The sequence below is a fragment of the Chelon labrosus genome, assembly GCF_963514085.1.
Source record: "Chelon labrosus genome assembly, chromosome: 9".
In the NCBI taxonomy this organism is placed as follows: Eukaryota; Metazoa; Chordata; class Actinopteri; order Mugiliformes; family Mugilidae; genus Chelon; species Chelon labrosus.
In genome coordinates, this window is record NC_140359.1 from 26,441,581 (window position 1) to 26,463,692 (window position 22,112).

At 43.6% G+C, this 22,112-nt stretch overlaps 3 protein-coding genes across 5 annotated transcripts; 2 read left to right on the forward strand and 1 right to left on the reverse strand.

The window, feature by feature from the left end:
- Positions 1 to 376: 376 nt before the first annotated feature.
- pebp1 (phosphatidylethanolamine binding protein 1) lies at positions 377 to 2,629 on the reverse strand (the record flags this gene model as incomplete). Its single annotated transcript, XM_084551231.1, has 4 exons — positions 2,421 to 2,629; positions 2,029 to 2,138; positions 874 to 974; positions 377 to 594 (listed from the first exon to the last, which is right to left on the reverse strand). Exons 1-4 carry the CDS (start codon positions 2,553 to 2,555, stop codon positions 377 to 379), a joined length of 564 nt encoding a protein of 187 aa, XP_084407357.1. The 5' UTR covers positions 2,556 to 2,629.
- A 1,447-nt stretch (positions 2,630 to 4,076) lies between these two features.
- Positions 4,077 to 13,883, forward strand: vsig10 (V-set and immunoglobulin domain containing 10). Of its 2 annotated transcripts, none has more exons than XM_084551536.1 (9): positions 4,077 to 4,413; positions 4,521 to 4,847; positions 6,650 to 6,955; positions 7,762 to 8,016; positions 10,512 to 10,796; positions 11,011 to 11,127; positions 11,243 to 11,258; positions 11,924 to 12,069; positions 12,152 to 13,883. In XM_084551536.1, exons 1-9 carry the CDS (start codon positions 4,362 to 4,364, stop codon positions 12,250 to 12,252), a joined length of 1,605 nt encoding a protein of 534 aa, XP_084407662.1. In that variant the 5' UTR covers positions 4,077 to 4,361; the 3' UTR covers positions 12,253 to 13,883. The 2 variants fall into 2 exon arrangements, with proteins under 2 accessions (XP_084407662.1, XP_084407663.1); XM_084551537.1 differs by having other exon boundaries at positions 11,014 to 11,127.
- Positions 13,884 to 15,228: 1,345 nt separating this feature from the next.
- wsb2 (WD repeat and SOCS box containing 2) lies at positions 15,229 to 22,007 on the forward strand. Of its 2 annotated transcripts, XR_014699210.1 has the most exons (10): positions 15,229 to 15,581; positions 15,799 to 15,967; positions 16,827 to 17,032; positions 17,117 to 17,248; positions 18,856 to 18,956; positions 19,672 to 19,868; positions 19,986 to 20,075; positions 20,185 to 20,301; positions 21,402 to 21,683; positions 21,714 to 22,007. XR_014699210.1 is itself a non-coding variant. In XM_084550716.1 (9 exons), exons 1-9 carry the CDS (start codon positions 15,539 to 15,541, stop codon positions 21,613 to 21,615), a joined length of 1,269 nt encoding a protein of 422 aa, XP_084406842.1. In that variant the 5' UTR covers positions 15,229 to 15,538; the 3' UTR covers positions 21,616 to 22,007. The 2 variants fall into 2 exon arrangements, 1 of the variants encoding a protein (XP_084406842.1); XM_084550716.1 differs by having other exon boundaries at positions 21,402 to 22,007.
- Positions 22,008 to 22,112: the final 105 nt, after the last annotated feature.

The window sequence follows — 22,112 nt, forward strand, 5'->3', positions numbered from 1 at the left end:
AGAAGATGAATAGGTGATGTTATTTAAGTAGTTTAAGCCTTTAAGTTAAATTTAATTCATTCTCTCAGGCTGCAGTATGAGACATGTGAAGTTCATGACAGGTGTTACCTTAAGTTCTTCACATTAGTTCTTGTTTTATAACCTTTTATCATTGTTTTACTGTTAGACGACAGGATAAACACTTCAACAAAGAACAAAACTATTTCAGAGTTGCAGATTTATTGCAGGTGAGCACAAATTAAATCTTTGAGCAGCTTTCTTTTTGTGGGAAACAAAAAACATTTCAGTGGCAAAAAAAAAAAAAAAAAAAAAAAAATGCTTTGCTGCTCGTGGGGTTTCAGCCTCAGTGGGAAGTCTTTCAGTCTTTTTGTTTTTTTTACTTTCCAGCCAGCTGCTCGTACAGTTTGGGGACGTAGTCGTCCCACTCGGCCTGGTAGCAGGTTCCCGCCACCGGAGCGCCCAGGTTGTATTTCTGCCTGAAGCTCTGGATCTTGAATTTCCCGCGGCCGTCTCCACAGCGGTTTGTGAGCACGGCCTCGGAGCAGGACACGGCGGCCGGCTGCTCGTACACCAGCCACACGTACCTGTGGAGACCTGAGGGAGACGAAGGCAGAGGGCTTTAAATGTTGCACTGCTGTGTGTTCTCACAAATGCAAAAGAAGCAATGAAAAGCATGCAGATTAGCAATTTAACAAGGGAATACGGTATCAGATTTACTTCTAATACCTTTTAAAATAGTCTTAATCTCACTCTAAACCCCCAAATATAGATTTTACAAAACAAGCACACATATCTAATCATGTGTCTGTAAAACAACAACTTTGACTTCTCCAGCTGTTTAAAAAACCAGCTCTGGGCTTCATCCTTTCTCACCTGTGCCCTTCGGAGGACCAGAGCCCACGTAGTCTGACATGACGCAGCCGGAGGACACGTCGTTCCCCTTCATGTTGACCACCAGGAAGTGGTGCCACTCCCTAAAGCAAAACAAACGTAGACTTATTAAATATTTTTAGTGTTCTGAAAAGGAGCAGCACAAGTAAAGCCAACTTCACTTTGTCTGATTTAGGTTGCTCTGTGTGTGTGTGTGTGTGCAGCAAGTTGCAGCAAGTCTTATTTCTGTGATCTGCATCTAGTGGCACCAACAGATCTGATTACGGGGAAGGCTGGCTCTGGCTGCAGACTGCAGACTGAACAAACTGCTATAGATCACAGATTAACGCTGACCACTACTCTCCCACATGTAGTAGACAGATAACACAGAACCTTCTCTAAAAAAAAGGGCTCAGGCAACTTTGTTTGTCTCAAGGAATGCTACAGGAAATCTTTCCTGCCACAAGCCATCAGTCTGTACAACTCCTCAACTCTCGTTCTGGGGGTTGGTCCGTTAGACGGAAGTCCGGAAAATCGAACAATACAAGAAATATACCAAAAAATATATATAAATAGAGGATAAACAGTGAGAGTATGGAAGTAAAAATGTGCGTTAACAAAGTCTGTGAGAGAATCTGTGTTCAGTTGCAGATGGAAAGAAACTGTTTTTAGATTTTTAGTCAAAAGCTGGAGAATAAATATAAAATATTTGCATCCAGGGTGACGGGGGTCAGCTGCAGTCTTTTCCCGGCCCGCCTCAGTGTCTGGGATGGGTACAGGTCCCGTCTGCAGCCAATCGCCGTCTCAGCAGAGTGAAGAACACACTGCTTTTTGTCCTTTTGGCTGTGAGGAGCTGCTGCAGCAGCAGCAGCAGCAGCGTCCCAGACGGTGACGGAGGATTTGCAGAAGTGCACCATCATCACCTGCATCCTCTTTTTTTTTGTAAATCAGGTCGCTGATGTTCAGAGTCACCCAGGATGATGGAGGCGGGTTCCTCCTAAAGTCAAGTCACCACAGTCTTGAATAGGTCACACCAGGACACTAGACGGTCACTGTCCCACCTGTAGGCTGACTTGTCCCCATCAGAGACAGTTAGGGGTGTATGTATGTAAAACCCTGTTTGGGAATATTAAGGAATCAATCAATCATCAGTTTCACCTGAATTTGGGGTCTTTCCTGCTGGGAGCATCGGGGTCAGTCAGGACCAGAGTGTAAAGTTTATTGGGGTCACATCCTTCCCACTCGATGCAGGTGGGCCGGTTCTGCACCTGGAGGTAAACACGGGACAAAGCGACAGAGTCAGGGTACGTGAGGCGGGCGCCATTATTCGTCTATTATTATGTAACACAAATCAGTGTTACCAAACAACTGGCAAACAACAACAAAAACAAATACAAAATGTTATTATTATTAAGTTAAAAGGCGCAGTCTGCTCGGAGGAGTATGTGTTAGCAGGGGTGGCTAGCAAGATATGTAGCATTTTAAGCTAACACTACCCCCCCAAAAAACCGTTAGCTGCAGCTAGCCGACGTTAGTTAACGGACTCTGACCTGCGTGGGCGTCAGCACTTTACCGAGCTCATCGATTTCCAGGGAGTCGTATTTAACAGTCAAAGGCTTCGCGGGTTTCTCCTCCACCTCCTGCAGGGCAAGAGGTCCGGACCACTGGCTCACATCGACGGGCATCTTTGAGTTATTGTCGCCGGCGGCTACAAGTCCGTCCGCTACTTCGCACCGAACCGACGCTGAAACTGCCAGAAGTGCTGCGTTCATGTACCGTCGGAAAATCCGGGTACTGGTTCTAAATATAGAAGTTTTGATTAAAAAAATTGTAATATATTTGTAATAAACATATTAAACGTTGATAATCGTGTTTTAACCTTTTTGATCCGGTTCGAATGTTTCTATATCATATTATTTTATATACATGATGTGTCTATCTGAACACAAGTGTACAATATATAGTAATTAGTTGAGAATACTTGAGAAATATCATCAGATGAATGTGAATATTAGTAATAAATAAAAAAAAAACAACGAATGCTAGTAAAGAATTATCAAAACCAAATGAACTTTGAGACAAATTAACTCGTAAATGCCTTTCATATTCGGTGCCGTGTGGTGAAGTTTGCTTTTTTCCCAGTAATCTGGCTACACGTGAACGGCACAAACAGCACCAGCTGCAAATGGCCGCCAGGGGGCGCCGGTCGCCTAAACTACCACGTGGTTGGTGATGTGCTGTAACATCTGGTATTTCACTGAGTGGGAGTCAACAGCTGATGTGTAGTAAATAAAATTCCACAGATTTTTTTTTATTTAAATTGATCCAGATTTCATATGAGAACACGGTCTGAGAAATATGCAGTGTGTTATATGATCAAAAGCACCAGAAAAGCTGCTAAATGGACCTGATGGTGAGACGTCCCACTGCGTCCACAGCGGTTTCCAATGTCAAGAATTAACCTTGTACCAAAACAAACATGTTGAAGAAACAGATTAATGTTTATTTTGTAACACAAGCTCTACATAAACCATATTTAATTCATATTTATTGCGTATTGTACACTTTCACCTTTCTTCATGTAAGGTATTTTCATAATAGTCTCAAACAAGCCTATATTTTCATAAGCTAATATTATAAACTTGTTATTTATTCTGTTTACTAGTTATTTTCTACTTTTATTCATTTATTTATTTAATTGTTTTTTTTAATAACTAGTGCATTTCTTCATTCTGTACTGTTATACATAATATACTACTGTATATCTGTTTATTGTCTTATTTGAAATAAACATGTAAATATTTTGAACTGATGTGTTGATGGAACTTTTGGAAAAAAATAAATTTAAAAAAATTTTAAAAAAATAATAAACCTTACTCCACTGATTTCTGGACTCTCTTTTAACAAAAATGTAAAAATAAAAATATAAAAATAATTTAATCAACAGATTGTTTAAACTACATCATGTTTATTTATTTTATTTTTTGTTTTTTGTTCATAACAAGTGTTACTTTATTTGGGCTACTTATTTATTATGCTATCTGTTTATTGTCTTATTTGTAATGAATGAACTTTCATATTTTCGGGATAATTACGTAATCCAAAGTGCGCCTGCGCAAACGGCACATTAGGCTTTTAAAGGGTTAAGATAAATGGTGTTACTGTCGCTTTAAGAAGGTGATTTTCGGGGTGTGGTTTGTCCGTTGCCAAAGTTTCCAGAGCAGCGCGCTACAGTAAACACACAAAGCTCGTGCGACAAATCTGCTGCTTCAGAAGTCACCTCACGAGCTCACCTGTGCTGCTGCTGCTGACTCTCTCGTGTGTTTGCCGTGGCTAAATAATAAAAAAAAAAAAAAAAAATGGGCGGACCAGTGTCCACGGTGTCACTGCGTGTGTCACACGCGGGTTCTCACAGGTGAACTAGTCGGACAGGTTTGGACCGGAAGCCTTTTTGTACCATTACTTCTTTAAGGCAATGTAGGAAAGTTATCATGAAGGTAGTCGCACCTGCAGCGCTCTTACACCTGTGTTTACTTGCGACAGGTGAGTTGTTTTATTTATTTATTTACTTTTTTTCCCACCAGGTAACTCAGGTGAGTCTGAAAGTTAAACCGTTTTCTCCTCCTTCTTTTTTTGTTTTGGAAAAGCAGCAGTCTCGGGTGATGACTCCAACGAAACGTTTCTGCCAGTCACACCGGGCCACGTCGTTATACTTCCGTGTTACACCGGCGGTAACGTTACACCGTCCTTGACGACATGGATGAAAAATGGACGAGAAGTCATTAGAGGAGGAGGAGGAGGGGAAGGCGACGGCGCCTCAACGAGATCCTCTCCCGCGGGAGAGCGCCTCGAAGTGCTGCATGATGGGAGTCTGAATATCAAGGGAGTGATGCTTGGAGACGAGGGCAGCTACCTGTGCAACTCCACGCTGTCAGCCAACATCACCTTCCGGGCTCTGGTGCATCTCCAGGTGACCAGTAAGTAGTGGACGGACGCTCAGGTGTCCAGTGAGAGTGTGATTCGTGACAAACTGGTTTTTCTACGTGACAGACAGGTCAGGTGACAACAGGTGAATCCTGACTGAAAGTGTATCCCTGAGGATTTTGTACATTTCTGCATAAAAGTGACTTAATTAAAGTCCTGACAAAGAGAAACCAAATCAAACAGACTAAACAGAAATATTATGCTTTCGTGTTAGTTTGTGCAAAAGTAAGTGAACCCTTAATTGTTTTCAGTATCTGCTGTGACTTCCTTGTGCAGCAGTTACCAGCAACTAAATGTTTCCGGTAACTGCTGACCATTCCTCAGAACAGAACCAGTTCTGAGATGCTGGTGTTTGCTTCAGGTCCTTCCACAACATTTCTACTGGATCATTAAGGTCAGGACTTTGACTTGGACGTTCCTCTTTAACCGTCCCACTTGTGTTCTTGGGCCCGTTGTCTTCTCTCTGCGTGACCCGGTTTCTCTTGAGATTCAGCTCACGGACAGATGTCCTGACATTTCCTTTTAGAGAAAATGCAAATCAGGGCCAAACAAAGACATTAGCACGCCCCATGTTTCATGGAGGGATGAGGTTCGGATGCTGGAATGCAGTGTTGTTTCATCTCTTCATTTAAACCAAACTGTTCTACTGTGGTTTCATCTGTCCGCTAAGCCAGAAATTGTCCCTGTAGTCTCGTCTAGTCTTTGTCCACGTGATGTTGATCAAACTGCAGATGAGGAGAAATTTTCTTTTTGGAGAGCAGTGTCTTTGTCCATCACACTGTGGTTGTTCACTTCATGTTATTTTTATGCAGAAATGTATGCAAATACTTTTCAAACGCCATTCAGCCTGAGGTCAGATCTTCATTTGAGTTTCTGAAATGAACAAACGCAATTTATTTAAACTAATTAAAAAACAAATCAGGGTGTCGGTGCCTCGTCCAAACTGAACACGTCAAACTGAAGCTGGAAAGTGTTTCTATAGCGTTTATATGTTCTTCAATTAATTGTGGTTTCTCTATGTGGAAGTGGGAATTCATCTCCAGGAGGTCAAAGAGAGACCCAGGTTAACAGATATTCATTGAAATTGTATTTATACACAGATCAGCCACAACATTATGACCACTGACAGGAGAAGTGAATAACATCGACCATCTTGTGACAATTCAATGTTCTGCTGGAAAACTTTTGGACCTGGCATTCATTGGTGTGGATGTTACTTAGACTTGTAGCACCCACCTAGACCAGACCAGGCACCCCCACCCCATAGCAATGACACTCCTTGATGGCAGCAGCCATCCCCAGCAGGATGCAGCCTGACACAGACACACACACAAAAACACTTCAGGAACAACTAAAAAAAAAACATGAAGAACAGCACAAGGTGTTGACCTGGCCTCCAATTTCACTAGATCCCAAACTGATCAAGTATCTGTGGGATGCACTGGAGCAAGCGTGGTCCACAGAGGTCAGTGGGTATACAGGTATAAAGTACAACGTGCTCGTAAAGTTACTGTTATGAGAATAAACGGGAGCACTGAGGCAGAAAACGATGTCAGTGATAAGATTAGATTAGATTAGATTAGATAAACTATTGGGAAAATAATCTATGCAAAAATCAATCATAATTATGATGATTATTTATCAATCAATCATCTTCTTCTGCAAATGTGACAGGTTGTTTCTAGCATTCACTAAGTAACACGTACGTTAATTTATCACGTAAAGTACTCTGGAGAATCATTTTAGATGAGATGACGCACAGTCCCCGAGCATAACGTGCATTTTGTATTTTCAGCTGGACCAGAAAATGTGGCCACATCCATCAGCCCCGCCACCGCGCTGTCCAACGGGACGCTCTACGTCAACCGGGGCTCGTCCGTCTCCTTGAACTGCTCCACCTCGTCCTACCCGTCTCAGCAGCTGACCTGGGCCTTCACCGGAGCGTCGTCCGCCAACGACTCGCTGGTTTCCTCCTCTGGACCCTGGCTGGACTTCAGGATAGAAAACATTCAGCCCAGTGAACAAGGTGTTTACAGCTGCAGGGCCCAGAACACGGTCTCTCAGGAGACGGTCAATAAGAGCACGGAGCTGCTGGTGTACTGTAAGTACTCTGTTGTGGTGCACATTTGCAGTATTGATCTGATACGCATGAATGGCCAGAAGGAAAAATGATCTAAGCTAACCCAATCATCCTCACCCCAGAGGAAGCAATGTCACCTCTTAAAGGAAAGGAAACAATAGATGCTGAACAGGATGGGGGCATGGGTGAATGGGGGGGGTGGACTAAAAGAAAATATGTCAACATCAAAGCAAGTGAAACGTGTCAAGCGAGTCTGCTGAAGGCGTCTTTATTGCAGTGAATCTTTCTGCACGGCCTGAAAGTAGCACTCTGGTGCATTGAAGGAACTTCCTGTGTTCTTGGCGCTCACACCTTTTTCTTTGTTATTGCTGACTTCCTGTGATTTGCCCGTGACTTTTCTAGGAAAGACTGGACAAACGGCTGCTTTTATATCAAGGTGGAGCTGTTATAGTGTGTTATAATATGTAATCTGTGCTTCATTCTGTTGTGCACGTACCTTTCGGCCAAACCAGAATTCAATCTGTGCACAGAGTCGTCACCTGGGGGTTATGGTCAATCCTTCTCTCTGTGAAGATGCAGAGCGATGCAAATAGACACCAACACAGCGCCATAAATCTTACCAATGAATCCAAGTTAGAGATTTGTGGCAGTGAAACAGCAGAGAGAATAATACCCATAATAGTGAAACATAATGGTGGAAATATTCAAATCTAGTGGTGTTTAACCTGCAGTGATCTCTCTCCAATCTGACCAGGGAGGAGTAGCGTTCTACGTTCTGCAGAGACATCCTCCACCCTCTGGTTCACCGATGTTTTTGTCCTTTCTAGATATCCCAGACGTACACCCCGAGTGCATGTGGGCGCCCGCGCAGGACCCCTCCCACGCCCAGTTCAACTGCTCCTGGCTCGGGGCGTACCCCACCCCGGGGCTGAGCTGGGAAGAAGACGGCGTCTTCGTGGTGACGGACAGCCTGACGGTGACGCTGAACCGCTCCCTGCTGTCCGACGGGGAGACCGTCAAGTGCAAGGCCCACCACCCTCTGCTCGCTCCGGGGCAAGAGAAGTCGTGTTCGTTTGTCCTCAGTAAGTATGTCGTAACAATCGTGAGATGTGCAGCTGCTGAATCTTTTATGTACTTTCCACTTGACTTGCCGTCACGATTGTTGACGCTCATTATTCACAGCACTGACATTTTAATAAGGGTGAGCTCACTCGCTCTAAGGTTCACGTGCTGCAGATCGACTACAGCTCGTCAGTAGATTAGACCAAAATAAAAACAAATGGCAGCCTCGCTATCTAGGAACAAACCACTGATTAATCAAAGTAACTAGGACTCTTTATGGCGGCTAGCCACGCTGACAGTAGGTTAATAATCTGCTGAGATTTCTGCTTCTCATGCAAGAACCAGAACTATAATCATCCTACCAAACAAATATTCCTTCTAATAGTGTCAGAACTTCAAATTACATGAAAATATTCTATAATTCTGGACATTTTAGATGATTAACGTTGGGATTATGCTACCAGATGTCCACCAAATTAAACCAAAGCCCACGGTTAGACGCCGCGTCGTGCGAGGAATGTTGAGGACACTGAGAGTAAAGCATATTTTACATAGTGATCCAGTGCACGCCTTCCTTTTGTATTGCAGCAAGTCAGTCCTGTAAAACAATGACTCCAGTCATAATGTTCACTGAAACCCAGAGGAACAGATTGTGTTACTCTGCTGCTGACGTCCAATATCTCTCCAATATATTTAACATGATTCATGTTAAGTTTTTTAGTTTACTTTAGGTTTTAAGTTGTAGTGTGAAGAGCAACGCTGGCACCCGAGGACACAATTACGTCCAGGGCGTGTGGACAGTTAAGCGAGTGACTCCGTAGAGTAAAGGTTATTGTCCTATAAATACTTTAGAGAAACAAACAGATGAAGTGTGTGAAAAGTTGCCGCTATTATCACTATCAGCCTTCTTTGATGTTTCCGAAAACTTGGAAGGTGTGTCTGAGAGAAGCGAGGCTCGAAACATGATTTAAAAACCAAATTTTAAAACCAAATTTCTTTATTATTTATTTGAGTAAATATCAACTCAACAATTTTAAGTCTTCTGAAACATTAACAGTCAGGTTTTAGGCTCTGATTGATGATCAAGAAATAAATACACAAAAAATCAAGATTAGCCGGCAGCTTTTTTAAATTTTTTAATCAAATTATGTTTTTATCTTTTTCTTTTAGTTGTTGTTTTTGTTTAAACCAGTTGAGAACATATCTGTCAGATTAATAAATAGCAACAGGATTGTAAAGGACTGTAAAATTAGTAGCAATAGACAAAGATAATAGTCGTAAAAAACCCTACATTATTCTATTCTTGTTCAAATCACATTATTTAAAGGAAAGGTTCAACACAGAACTACAGTTATTTTCTTTTTCAGACTAAAACGAGCAGATTAAGACCACTCCCGTGTCTCTGTGGTAAATATCAGCCAGGCGAGACCGTTAGCTTAGCGCTAGGATTGGAAACGGCTAGTCTTGATCCTAACCCGTGTAAAACCACAGAATGCTGCTTTAATGGCTTTAACATGGATTAAACCAGATTCGGTTGGATTTTGTTTTGTTTGGATACCAGAGCCAGACTTCCCTGTTCTCCCTGTTTCCTGTCTTTATGCTGCTGTGCTGAACTGTTTCCTGACTCTGGAGTGATACAGCGTTCTCTCCAAAAAAAAGGTCACACTCTAATATTTCGTTGGACCTCCTTTAGCTTTACAATACACATTCTCTGTGGCATTGTTTCCATCAGCTTCTCCAATGTCACCAGATTTATTTCCATCCAGTGTTGCATTCATTTTTCACCAAGATCTTGTATTGATGATGGGAGAGTCTGACCACTGCACAAAGCCTTCTCCAGCACATCCCAAAGATTCTCAATGGGGTTAAGGTCTGGACTCTGTGGTGGCCAATCCATGTGTGAAAATGATGTCTCATGCTCCCTGAACCACTCTTTCACAATCTGAGCCCCATGAATCCTGGCATTGTCATCTTGGAATATGATCCATTGATGGAATAACCTGGTCATTCAGTATATTCAGGTAGTCAGCTGACCTCATTCTTTGGACACATAATGTTGCTGAACCTAGACCTGAGCAACTGCAGCAACCCCAGATCATAGCACTGCCCCCACAGGCTTGTACAGTAGACACTAGGCATGATGGGTGCATCACTTCATCTGCCTCTCTTCTTACCCTGATGGTTCCCCACTATCCTTCCAGTTTTTAATAATGCGTTGGACAGTTCTTAACCCAGTTTTAGTAGTTTCTTCAATCTCCTTAGATGTTTTCTCTGCTTGATGCATGCCAATGATTTGACCCTTCTCAAACAGACTAACATCTTTTCCACGACCACAGGATGTGTCTTTAGACATGGTTGTTGAAGAAATGAGAAGCTACTCATTGCATCAGTTGAGGTTAAATAACTTGTTAGTTAAATCCAGGTGGAGACTTTTTTTTTTTGGCCAGGCAGTGTATAATGTTACTGGGAGACAAATCATATTTTAAGTCTGACGTTGAGCCTCTCTCTCCCTCAGAGCGTCCTTTTCCCGAGGGCGAGCCGATGGTCACAGCTCTGGAGGAGAGCAAAGTGACCCTAACCTGCTCCGAGACCACGTCCACCCCCCCTGCAAACACCACGTGGAGAAAAGGGCTGCAGCAGGACGTCATCGAACCCGGATCCAAGTACGTCCTCTCCGAGGAGGGCCCCGTCCTCAAGCTGACTATTCTCAACATCAGCAAGGAAGATGAAGGCTACTATTTCTGCCGCAGCGAGAACCCGCTCGCCGTCTGCGAGCTGGAGGTCTACCTCACTGTGAAGAGTGAGTCTGGGCTGCGGGACATCCTTCCATGATATTGTATTTCTGTTAATGCTCGAGTGAGAGATGAATGCAAACAGGTAGACAGTGAGTTCGAGATGTAAACAGTGAGCCGGTTCCTGCAGGTGTGGACTGCTACGCTGGAATGCAGATAAACTTGCAGCTCCACCCTCTTTCTGCTTCATAATCTCTCTCCTGTCGTCTCGTTTGGTCTCAGCAGCCTCCTCTGCGTACACGGGAGCGATCATCGGCGTCTTCATCGCGGCGCTGATCGTGGGATCAGCCGTGGTCATAGCTAAAGTCCTTTACTCCAGCCGACACCGCATATGCCTGGGTAACGCTTGTTTGTCTTTGCACCGTGAGCACAAAGTCACAAATCCGCCTTATCTTGTGTTACCTCATTTGCACAAATAGAAATTTCACAATATTTGTTTCTATTTTTGTTTCAGGAGGCGGCGGCTTTGGGTGAGTGTCTTACCTACTTACCTAACATGATTAAGTCACAGTTTGAACCATTAATACAAGTCAAAACAGCTTACGTATAGCAGTCATGGTATTTTCTTATTCATACAAACACCAGATATACACCAATCAGCCACAACATTATGACCACTGACAGGAGAAGTAAATTCAGTGTTCTGCCGGGAAACTTTTGGACCTGGCATTCATTGGTGTGGATGTTACTTAGACATGTAGCACCCACCTAGACCAGACCAGGCACCCCCACCCCATAGCAATGACACTCCTTGATGACAGCAGCCATCCCAAGCAGGATACAGCCACAAAAAACGCTTTAGGAACATGAAGAACAGCACAGGGTGTTGACCTGGCCTCCAAATTCACTAGATCCCAAACTGATCAAGTGTCTGTGGGATGATCCACAGAGGCCCCTCCCTTTAAAGCCCCTCCCACTAACAACACTCTGTTACCAGACACCACAGGACACCCTCAGAAGTCCCATGTCCATTCTCTGATGAGTCACAACTGTTTTGGAGGCACAAGGTGGTCATAATGTTATGCCTGATCGGTGTAGGTGTAAACCTGAGGTCAATTCGGGGCCGTATGTTGGCCCCCCCCCTGAACTAAAATCACCCCTGCTTTAAGGTCATCATAACATTTACCCTCTCTAGACAAGTGGAGGACAGAGGAGACGTCCTGAGTCTGGTGGACTCAGACGACGAACAGTTCTTTCAGGACACCGTCCCCCAGCTGCCTCCCGTCGCCAACGGACGCCAGACCACACTCGTCCAGATACACCGGATCCCCGCCAATACGAGTTAATAACGGAAGTTTGTGGTGATTTTATTTTTCCGATGGAGGCGTTTGAGAATCTAAAAAGTGTCCCGTCTTTTGTTCAGGTGATCACGAGGATGCAGAAGCCGCTGAAACGAGCCCACAGCAGCAGGAAGATACTGTTCAGACAGAAACAGAAGAGCCTGAGGAGCTAGTAACATTTTAGGTACCGGGTATTTTTTAGATAAATGTTCCGTTTTAGATCAGTCCAACGTACTCTCAACGAGAATGTGTACAGAGCCGGTAGAAAACTTTTGTTTGGAGTTCTTTTTTATGATTGATTTGTTTGTACAGCATTTTGAATGTGTGAGATCTCAGCAGTAAATGACGCTGTTTAAACAAATGTGACTTGTTTCAGGTTTCATGAACAACCCCCCACTCGTTTTTGAACACAAACTACGGTCTGACTTTTTTACTGTCTAGATGGCAGCTCTACACTAGAGTACAAAAATGTGGTGGGGTCGGTTAAGTCTCATTTTAAGGTACTGCGGACATTGACAACTCAAACCCTTGACATAGACGCTGTAACCTACGTACGTAGCCTACGCATTAATGCTGCGTTCCAGAAAACTGGGAGGTCTGAAATTTCCGACCTCCTACTAGGACAAGTGCTCTGGAATGCCACTTGAAGCCGGAGGTCCTGCTAGCGAAGTCGGGGCAAATCGATCTACCCCGACTTCACTGAAATGCAGCAGCCTGACGTCACAGAACAATGGCGGCGCCCATGAAGATGCACGCTGTGAACGTTAAATGCATTTTATAATCTAGTAAATTATGTTTTATCTGTGTTTTTTTGGTCATGATACTAGATATCATCATATTACACAACATGACTTTTGTGTTAGGATGTGTCGCTATAATCTCTCCGCATAAAGTTATTAGATGAAGTGTAGCCAACGAACGAGTCTGACAAAAAGAGAGGAGGTTTGTTGAGCGTCTACCGAGTCATACAAACCTTAGAAAATTGCTGAGATGGAGAAGCAGTCTAAATCCTGAAGTGGAAACACGCTACTACCAAGTGGACCAATCACAGCTCTTGCGGTCTGCGTCGCCGCGACACGTAGCTACATTTCTGGGGAGGAGCTTGTCAGTTTCGGCGCTAGGGTCTGTGCTGACGCCGTAGCTTCAGCGTCAACTTATCGGAGAAGTCTAAACCGAAGTCTAAAGCCACGTTGACATAGGATCTGAGCCATAATCTGATTAATGGTTAAACAAATGATCTGTAGAAAAATAATTGATTTATCATGTAAATTTTTTTCATTCAAAAAATGTTTCTCAAATCCATATTCTCTGTTTTTGATGCTTTTCTGTCATAAATTTAATATGTTGGAGGGTCTGAACTGTAGTTTGAAGAGTTTATAGATTAAATTATTGGTTGTGAAACTAATTGAATATGTAAATAATGATGAGATTCAACAATGAATAACTATAATTACAGTAAATATTGATAAGTAGCTGTAAATAATTCATATTTACAGTTTCCTGGCTGCACCGTTATATCAAATGTTAACATTCAGTATGCTATAACAACAATAAACAGAATTTTTCTATAAATTCACAGACTTGTTATAACCTGGAATACAGTAATACAAAATTAATGCAACTCACAGTGCTTTAATAATGCATCGTGCTGGTAAGAGGACCATTAAACGTAACCTGCTAGAAATACAAGTGCGTGCTCGGACATGAATAATTTATGCTACTGTATGTACTTAAGATGTTAGTGTGCAGACTTTTTTTTTTTTTACTATTTATTGTTAATATTCAAAATCTAAAATAAAAAAAATGGAGATGGTATTTTGGTTTTGGAAAAACAGGATAAAATATATGTACTGATGTATTCTTTAGTTTTGTGATACTAGTTCAAAGGGCAGCAGTGAATAAATGTACATAAATCTTTAAATATAATTGGTGCAGTGGTATCACCTCACAGTAGGAAGCGTCTATGTTTGAACCATGTTCTCTCTGAGCCTCTTGTTGGGTTCTTCAGGTACACCCAGCCTCGCCCACATTCCAAAGACATGCTCATCAGCTTAACATGAGTCTTAGTTGGCTGCAGGTGTGAATGGTTGTTTCTCTCTGTGTGTGCTAGCCCTGTCCTAGACTGGTGTACCACGCCTCTCGCACAATGATAGAGGATTAGAATCGACAGATTATGAACAAATGGAGGAGATTTAAAATGGCCGTTACCCTCCACAGGAATGGTCCACCAACAAAGATCATTCCAAAATAGTCTGAGAGGTCCCAAAGGAACCCAGGGGAACTTCTAAGCAGCTAAAGGCCTCTCTCACATATTGGCTGATGTTAATGTTCATGAATCCACCATCAGGAGAACAATAAACAACCATGGTGTGATGGAAAACATCACGTGGACAAAGACTAGACGAGACTACTGGGAAAATGTTTTGTGGACGCATGAAACCACAGTAGAATAGTTGTTCAGAGATGAAACAACAATGAATGCATTCCAGCTTCAGAACCTCATCCCTCCACGAAACATGGGAGTGGTGATATCCTGGTTTGGCCCTGCTTTGCCCGCATCTGGACTAGGACGATGGACCAATGAATTGTGAATTACACCAGTGAACATGTCAGGACACCAGCAACGAGCTACAAGAACGGTTGGGAGGTTAAAGAAGAATAAAATGAATGTTTGGGAACGGCCAAGTCGAAGTCCTGACCTTAATCCAACAGAAATGTTGTGGAAGGACCTGAAGCAAAGGGTTCATGTGAGGAAAACCCACCAACATCTCAGAACTGAAGCGGTTCTGTCTTGAGGAGTGGGCTAAAAATCCTCCAAGCTGCTGTAGATGACTTTCCAGCAGTTACTGGAAAGTTGCCGATACTGAAAATAATGGTTCACCTACTTTTGCAACTGACAGATATGAACAAATGATTCATTTTCTTGAATAAACAAACACAAAAGCGTAATATTTCTGTTTAATTTCACCTGTCGGGGTCTCTTTGTCTACTGTCAGGACTTGAATGTTGAAAATCAATGTGAAAACCATTAGCTTATTATTATTATGGTATTATTTTCACATTTAAATCGAATAAAAAAGAAAGAAAAGTTAAAAACAAACCAGTATCTTTAGCTAGATAACACGCTTGCTGCATGCACACTATTTAATCTCATGAAGGGGGGCGTGGCCAAGGCTTTACGGTTACGTAATAAAAGAAGAACGTGACTACGTTGAGTAACAGCCGTACCCAATAGAACACGGTGACTCAGACAACAGGAAGCCAGCTGAAACGCGTTGGTTTCTCACTTTGCACATATTTCACATAGCGAACACGTTATCTCACGCACAAGTGACTTGTCAGCTCCGTCTCCGTCCACAGCGACGCGACCCTGCCCTCGGTTTAAATGGACGCCTGCGGTGAAACTGGGAACACGAACTCAGGAAGACGGGCGTAAAAAAAAAAAAAAAAAAAAAGCGAAGAATGCGACGATGTGCTCCACGGAAAACAACCCCGAGGAGCTGCAGCCGACGTGTAAGTCCTATATTTATGAATTACTATCATGTATATCCGGGGTTCGCTCCGGTTGTCATCGCAACGCTGCGTTACCACGGCAGCGGTCCTCGCGGGGTTAAACGTCTTGATAATAAACCGTTGGAGGAGGGAAAGCGGTTGGATGTTAACGGTTGAGAGAGAGAGGGGATGAATCCGTCAAACGCTGACTTCATTCCGTGTTTCCATCCTCCCGCAGCGTCCGACCCGGCTCTCCTCCTGGAGCTGAAGACCCGCCGGCCCCCGTCCCTCCTGGAGCGGGCTGGGTGCGAGACGTGGAGCGTGGACTTCTCCCCGGACGGAGCCTGGTTCGCCTGGTCGATGGGACACGGCATCGTCTGGGTGGTCGCCTGGCCCCTGGACTCCGAGTAGGTGCACCTGTACATTTAATCCACGGCGCGATGCGTTCAGGCGTGACTCGGACATTCCAGCTGCTGATGCTGACACATAATTACACCTTCTGATTTACATAATAGCTCGATTTTATATATTATATTTTATTATATATATAGTTATGATGAGAGAGAAACAGCTGTACAGCATTTTTCTTCATGTCCCGAAAAAATAGACAACTGACAATAAAAATATTTGAATCTTTAATCTTGAAAAACAGTAGCCTAATAAAAGTACCATTTTCTGAATAATTATTATTATTATTATTATTATTATTACTTATTGAGATTCAAAGCATTTACAAGCGTAGATAAAATTTAAAAAAACAAACAAAAACACACTTAAATACTCAGTAGGTCAAAGGTAAATGTGCAACCTTGTTAAAAAAAATAAGGAATCATTTATATCTTTAATATCTATCTATGTGTCTGCACCGTCTAAAACAAACCCCTGAAAATATATATATAATTTTGACTGCTGTACATGTAATGAAGTTTAATTGTTCATGTGATTTCTGCAGACATATTGAGTTAAATAGCACCAGAAGGGGTTTCTGTGTTCCTGTTTTCTTTCAGCTAAATGTGTTTACGAGGGCTATGGGCTCTATAGTTTGAAAATATTCCATATCTAGTTTGATACCGCTTGGTTTCTTCAAAAAAAAGTGAAGCAATGAAACCAGTAAATTCACAGATTTCCATACACATCACAGTTTATTAGATCTGCTGTGATTCTAAGCACTTGAATGCAGCGTTGTCCAGTCCCTAGCTTCACACCTCCTACGTTTGAGTTATTTTTTTATGGCGTCTGTGTACTTGATGCTCCTCTCACCCACAGAGACAGTCAGAATGGAGAGACCGACAGAGGAGATAAGAGCTTCAGCTGCGATCACCCGGTGTGGGGACTCGCCTTCGGGCCCAGACCTCCGAAATCAGCTGCGGCGGCGGCACGTCCCGCGAAGAGACAGTCGAAAGGGAGCAACACCCTGCTCCTGGCCACAGGCCTGGAGAACGGGGTGATCAAAATCTGGAACGTGCTAACAGGTGACGCGTCTGTTATCGCTCACGACGGTGTCTCTGTGGGCCTCGTTTGGAAATAACACTGACTTGTTTAACATTTATCTTTAGGCGATGCTGTGTTTGATCTCCACGGCCACGAGGGCGTCGTGAGGGACCTGGTGTTCCCTCGAAACGGGACGCTCACGCTCATATCATCTTCTCGGGACAAGACTCTGAGAATATGGGACCTGTCTCACAAAGGTGCGTGAACTCCAGACTTGCTAATCCCTCGGCAAACATGACAGTGTTCAGTGGAATAATGTTGTCACTGCTTTTGAGTGGTGTTCACAAGCAGCACTTGCTGATGTGACAAGTGTTTACTTGTGTCAGTGTAGAGTAAATATGCTGTTTTATGGGTGAATAGTTTCTGGAAGCAGCACCTTTTTACCTCCAGTGTAGAAAGTAATAACTCTTAGATTTAGTGTCTGTTCAGACAGAAGAACTACAACTTCTAGTTTTATATCACTTTAAACATTTAGGGCGGTGGTGTTGAAACATAAGGTCCGTGGCCCACCAGAGGGTCCATTCTGGGATGAATTTGTAAAATGTGAAAATTACACAGAAGACTTTAAATGCAATTTTTCAATAAAAATAACTGCTATACCCAATTTTTCCACTCGGACGTGCTTTTCTAGCAAGCGATACGATCTCAACCTAAACAGCAGATGGCAGTAAGGTGCCAAAATTGCACTTTTTTCCACTTTTTGTTCATAAAATATTTTGTAAAAACATTAATTCATCTTCTGTAATCGCTTGTTCCTGTAAAAGAGTCGCGGGGGTCTGCTGGAGCCTATCCCAGCTGGGGTACACCCTGGACAGGTCTCCAGTCTATCTCAGGGCTAACACAGAGAGACAGACAACCATTCACACTCACACCTACGGCCAGTTTAGAATCACCAATGAACCTAACCAGCATGTCTTTGGACGGTGGGAGGAAGCTGGAGTTCATCTTCTGTACCCGCTTATTCCTGTGACGGGTCGCGGGGTCTGCTGGAGCCTATCCCAGCTGTCTGTAAAAACAGTTTAATGATAAATATTTTCATAATGTACTCATTTAAAGGTTATTATGTCACCGTTCTGGCCTCCTTGAGATCAAACTGGCTTGTATGAGGCCAATAATTAGGGTGTTCGTGGCTCTGTGTTGCTTGCACTTAATTGTAGCTCTGCGGACCAAACCTCGCTCGCATCTGCAAAGCTTTGCAGCCTGCGGACTGACTAAGCAAAGGTCAGGTAGTTACTGAACACTCCTTGAAATTCCTCGCCCTGTGTCGTGCACGTCGGCTGTCGAAGCTCTGCAAAGTGATTTCAGTGCTGCTCAGCGCTGATATTGACTGAAGGCGTTGAATACATTTACATGGACTATAATTCTTCTGATTATTCTGTTTAGAGAGTCCCAACAGTGGTGTCGCCTTCTGTGGAGCATTGAATGTGTTAGAAATGTCCCAAATGTCAATTCAGTGGACGCAGATGACGAAGACGGATCCACGTTTTAAATCTTGTTCACCTTTACACACACTTGCATGAATAACCCGTTATCTTGCTATCTCCATGTTCTCGTGACTTGTAACGTCACCTGATGTTCATCCCAGAAAGAATGAATTTATTCCAACCAGAGAGAAACAAATCAGACCAAATGATTTTTTTCTTCTGCTCTGATTATTATTGCGTCCATGTAAACTCTGTGACCTCCAGCCAAACTAAACCTTCTGTTCCAGGTTAAAGCCTTTATACACAGGCGTTCTCTTCCACTTTACGAGGTGATTATGTAACATAAAAGCGTGTGTGTGTTCCTCTTCTGTCCGTTGCAGGTAAAAAGGTGCAGGTCCTCTCCGGCCATAAAGACTGGATCAGCTGCTGCAGCGTGTCATCTGACTGCAGCATGATCGCGTCCATCGGCAGATTTGACCGAGTGAGTTGCGTTGTTTGCTAAAGCGTGTCAGCGGCCGCACTCCGAAAACACAAACGGTAAAAGAGGATGGGAAGAATTATGATTTTTATGAAGCAACAGCGGAAGGCGCCAGCAGCACACAGAGCTTTATTACAGTATTGTGCAAGATGAACATGTTTTATGTCCCAGTTCAAGAGAAGAGCTGATCTGTCTCCTCTGTTGCACAACTGTGTTTGGATTTGATGTTTTCTTTGGAGCTGATGACGATAAAAGATTCATCTTTCCTAATCATCAGAGGTTTTGGGTGTGTTTGGTCCAGTGTCTTTGTCCTGAGCGTGCAGGGATAGGACTCTTCCAAGTTGTCCTAAGATTGACAGGAAGTCCAGCAGCGTGGCTCGCGTCTTTGCTCTTTTCCCCTCTGAGACATTTGGAGCTCTTCTCGCTCCTGTCAAACTTCTAATTTGACTCATTCGCAAAGAAAACCTGTCGGCTCAGCGTTGTGTAACACCAGACCTCAAGATGACATTCACTCATGTGTCTCGGCATGCCCTTCGTCTCGACACCGAGCCAGTGCATCACGGAGAGAATCAAATTACTCGATTTTGTAGCGTTTGCAACTTCTGCAGTCGCGGCCGCTGCAGGGACGAGAATGACTTTGGGCCTAAAATCTATATTATTAATAATAAAAATAAAACAGTCTATTAACCGTGCATTCATTCATTTACCCCTTCATCAGATGGTTTGTCTGTGGAGTCTGCGGTCGTACACGTTCATCAGGAACCTGACGGGAGGGACCCACAAGACCCTGTACCTCCTGTCTTCGTGCGACTTCTCTCCTGACGGGGCGGTGCTCGCCACCGCCGCCTACAGTGGCTCCAGCTGGTGGATCGACCTCTGGGACCCGTACACGGCGGAGAAGCTGGCCACGCTGGTGTAAGTTTGCAAAAAGACGTCGGCCTCGATCTAAAACTGCACCGTTTTTTGTGTACATGGTGTTTCCAGCTGAAAGTAGCTCTACGTGCCGGTGTCATTCTTATCTTTTATGCACAGAGACTACTTTGAGGACTACGGGCAAAGCCAGATATCAGCAATACAATTCTCTCCCAACGGTTTACACCTGGCCATCGTGACAGACGACAGGTGAGTGGTTTTCTTCGGTTCTCTTTTCATAAAAGCAACCGTTTGTCTAGTGCCGAGCGCATGTTTTCTGACCTGGTCGCTTGTTTTGTGTGTTTGTTTTTTTTTGCAGAGCTCTTAGGGTCTGGGAGCCCGGAGAGAGAGGGATGGTGATGCAGACAAAGAAGGACCAAGACTCTAATGGACTCTGCTGCAACTACCATCCACAAGGGGGCGTAGTTGCCACGGGGTAAAAATCCTCCCACTGTTTTTAATATCTGAATGCAGAGCTCTCGCTGCTCGTAGACGTGGATGTGCGTCTTAGAAAATGTTGGAGGCTTTGTACGGCTGTTTGGGTTTGAAGTTTTATTTTTTTTTTTATGATTTAGGAGGCAAGAACAGACTTTTAGAGAAATAGAAGTTTAATTTCAGCTCATTGCTGCCATCTGCTGTTTAGTTCTGAGTCTCAGGTTTGTGTCATGTCGAGAACTGTTAGTGAATAAATCAGGAACAGGTGCAGATTTTATTGAGGATGTCTTTTATGCCAGTTCCACTTTCTTCTCCTCCTCCTCCTCCTCAACTTCATCCTCGTCTTTTTCTACTATTCCTCCTTTCTCCAGCCACTTCTTCTTCTCCTCCTTCCCCATCTTCTTCTCCTCCTTTTTCTCATTATCCCCCCCTCCTCTTCCTCCTCCCTTTGTTCTCATTTTCATCTTCATCCTCCTTTTCCTACTCCATCTTCTCCTTCCCCTTCTTTTTGTCTTCTTCTGCTTTCTTCTCCTCTTCCTCCTCCTTCTCTTTGTCGTCTTTTGCTTTTCCCTCTTCCTTTTTTCTACTCTTCTACTACTTCACCTCCTCCTCTTCCCCTTCCTTCTTTCTCATTTTCATCTTCCTCCTCCTCCTTCTTCTCTTCCCTTTTTCCGTCTTCCTTCTCCTTTTTCTAATCCTTCTCCTCTTCCTCCTTTCCCATCTACTTCTTATCCTCTTCCTCCCATTCCTGCTTTACCTCCTTCCCCATCTTCTTCTTCTCCTCCTCCTTCCCCATTTACTTCTCTTCCTCCTTTCCTCTTCCCTTTTCTTCCTTTTTTCTACTTTGTCCTCCCCCATTTACTTCTCCTCATCCTCTGCTTTTTTCTCCTCTTCCTCCTCCTTTTCATCTTCCTTTTTCCAATCTTCTGCTGTTCCTCCTTATCCATCTACTTATCCTTCTCCTCATCCCCCACCTTCTCCTTCTCTCTTCTTCCTCCTTCCTTCACTCTCACATCGTATCCTTGCGTATTATGCTTCTCTACCTCTCTGCCAGCGTAGGACCAACACTGACCATCTCTCTCTCTCTCTCTCTCCTGGCAGAACCAGGGACGGCCACGTGAGGTTCTGGAGGACTCCCAGGACGGTGCCCAGCTTGTGCCACCTGTGCCGATCCATCCTGCGCCACTCGATCTCCACGCACCAGATCGAAGCGCTGCCCCTCCCCAAGAGGATCCACGAGTACCTCACCTACAGGAACATCCCGGAACGCCTCAAGACCTGCTGCTCCTCCGACGAAGAGGAGTGGGAAAGTTAAACCAGGAGCGACCGTCCGTCCGTCCGTCCGTCCATCGCTCAATAAAAGCGCTCCTCTGAACGCGAGCGAGCGCAGAAAGGCATCTCTTAGTGTAATATTTACTTTAGATGCAACATTCCTACAATAAGGATCTCATTTATTGCACTGCTGCTGCTGTAATACGATGCATAAACTATGTTCACACGTGACTTGAATTTCACCGTTTTATACTGTTAATTTATTCTGTAAATATCAAATGTATATGCATTTATAATTCCTGTGTTAATCACGACGAAACGGCACATGCACTACTACTACTACCGCTACTGTATCTACACATTGTAATTGTTTATATAAGAGAATAACTGGACTTATAGGAAAGACAATAGTTTTATTAAACACATGAAAACACATTTACATGTTTGAGATTTATTATTTCTTCAAGGATGGATGGAATACTTTGTGAATACTTTTATTTTAAGTGCCCAGCGGGTTGATTTTTATGTTTTCGGGGCTAG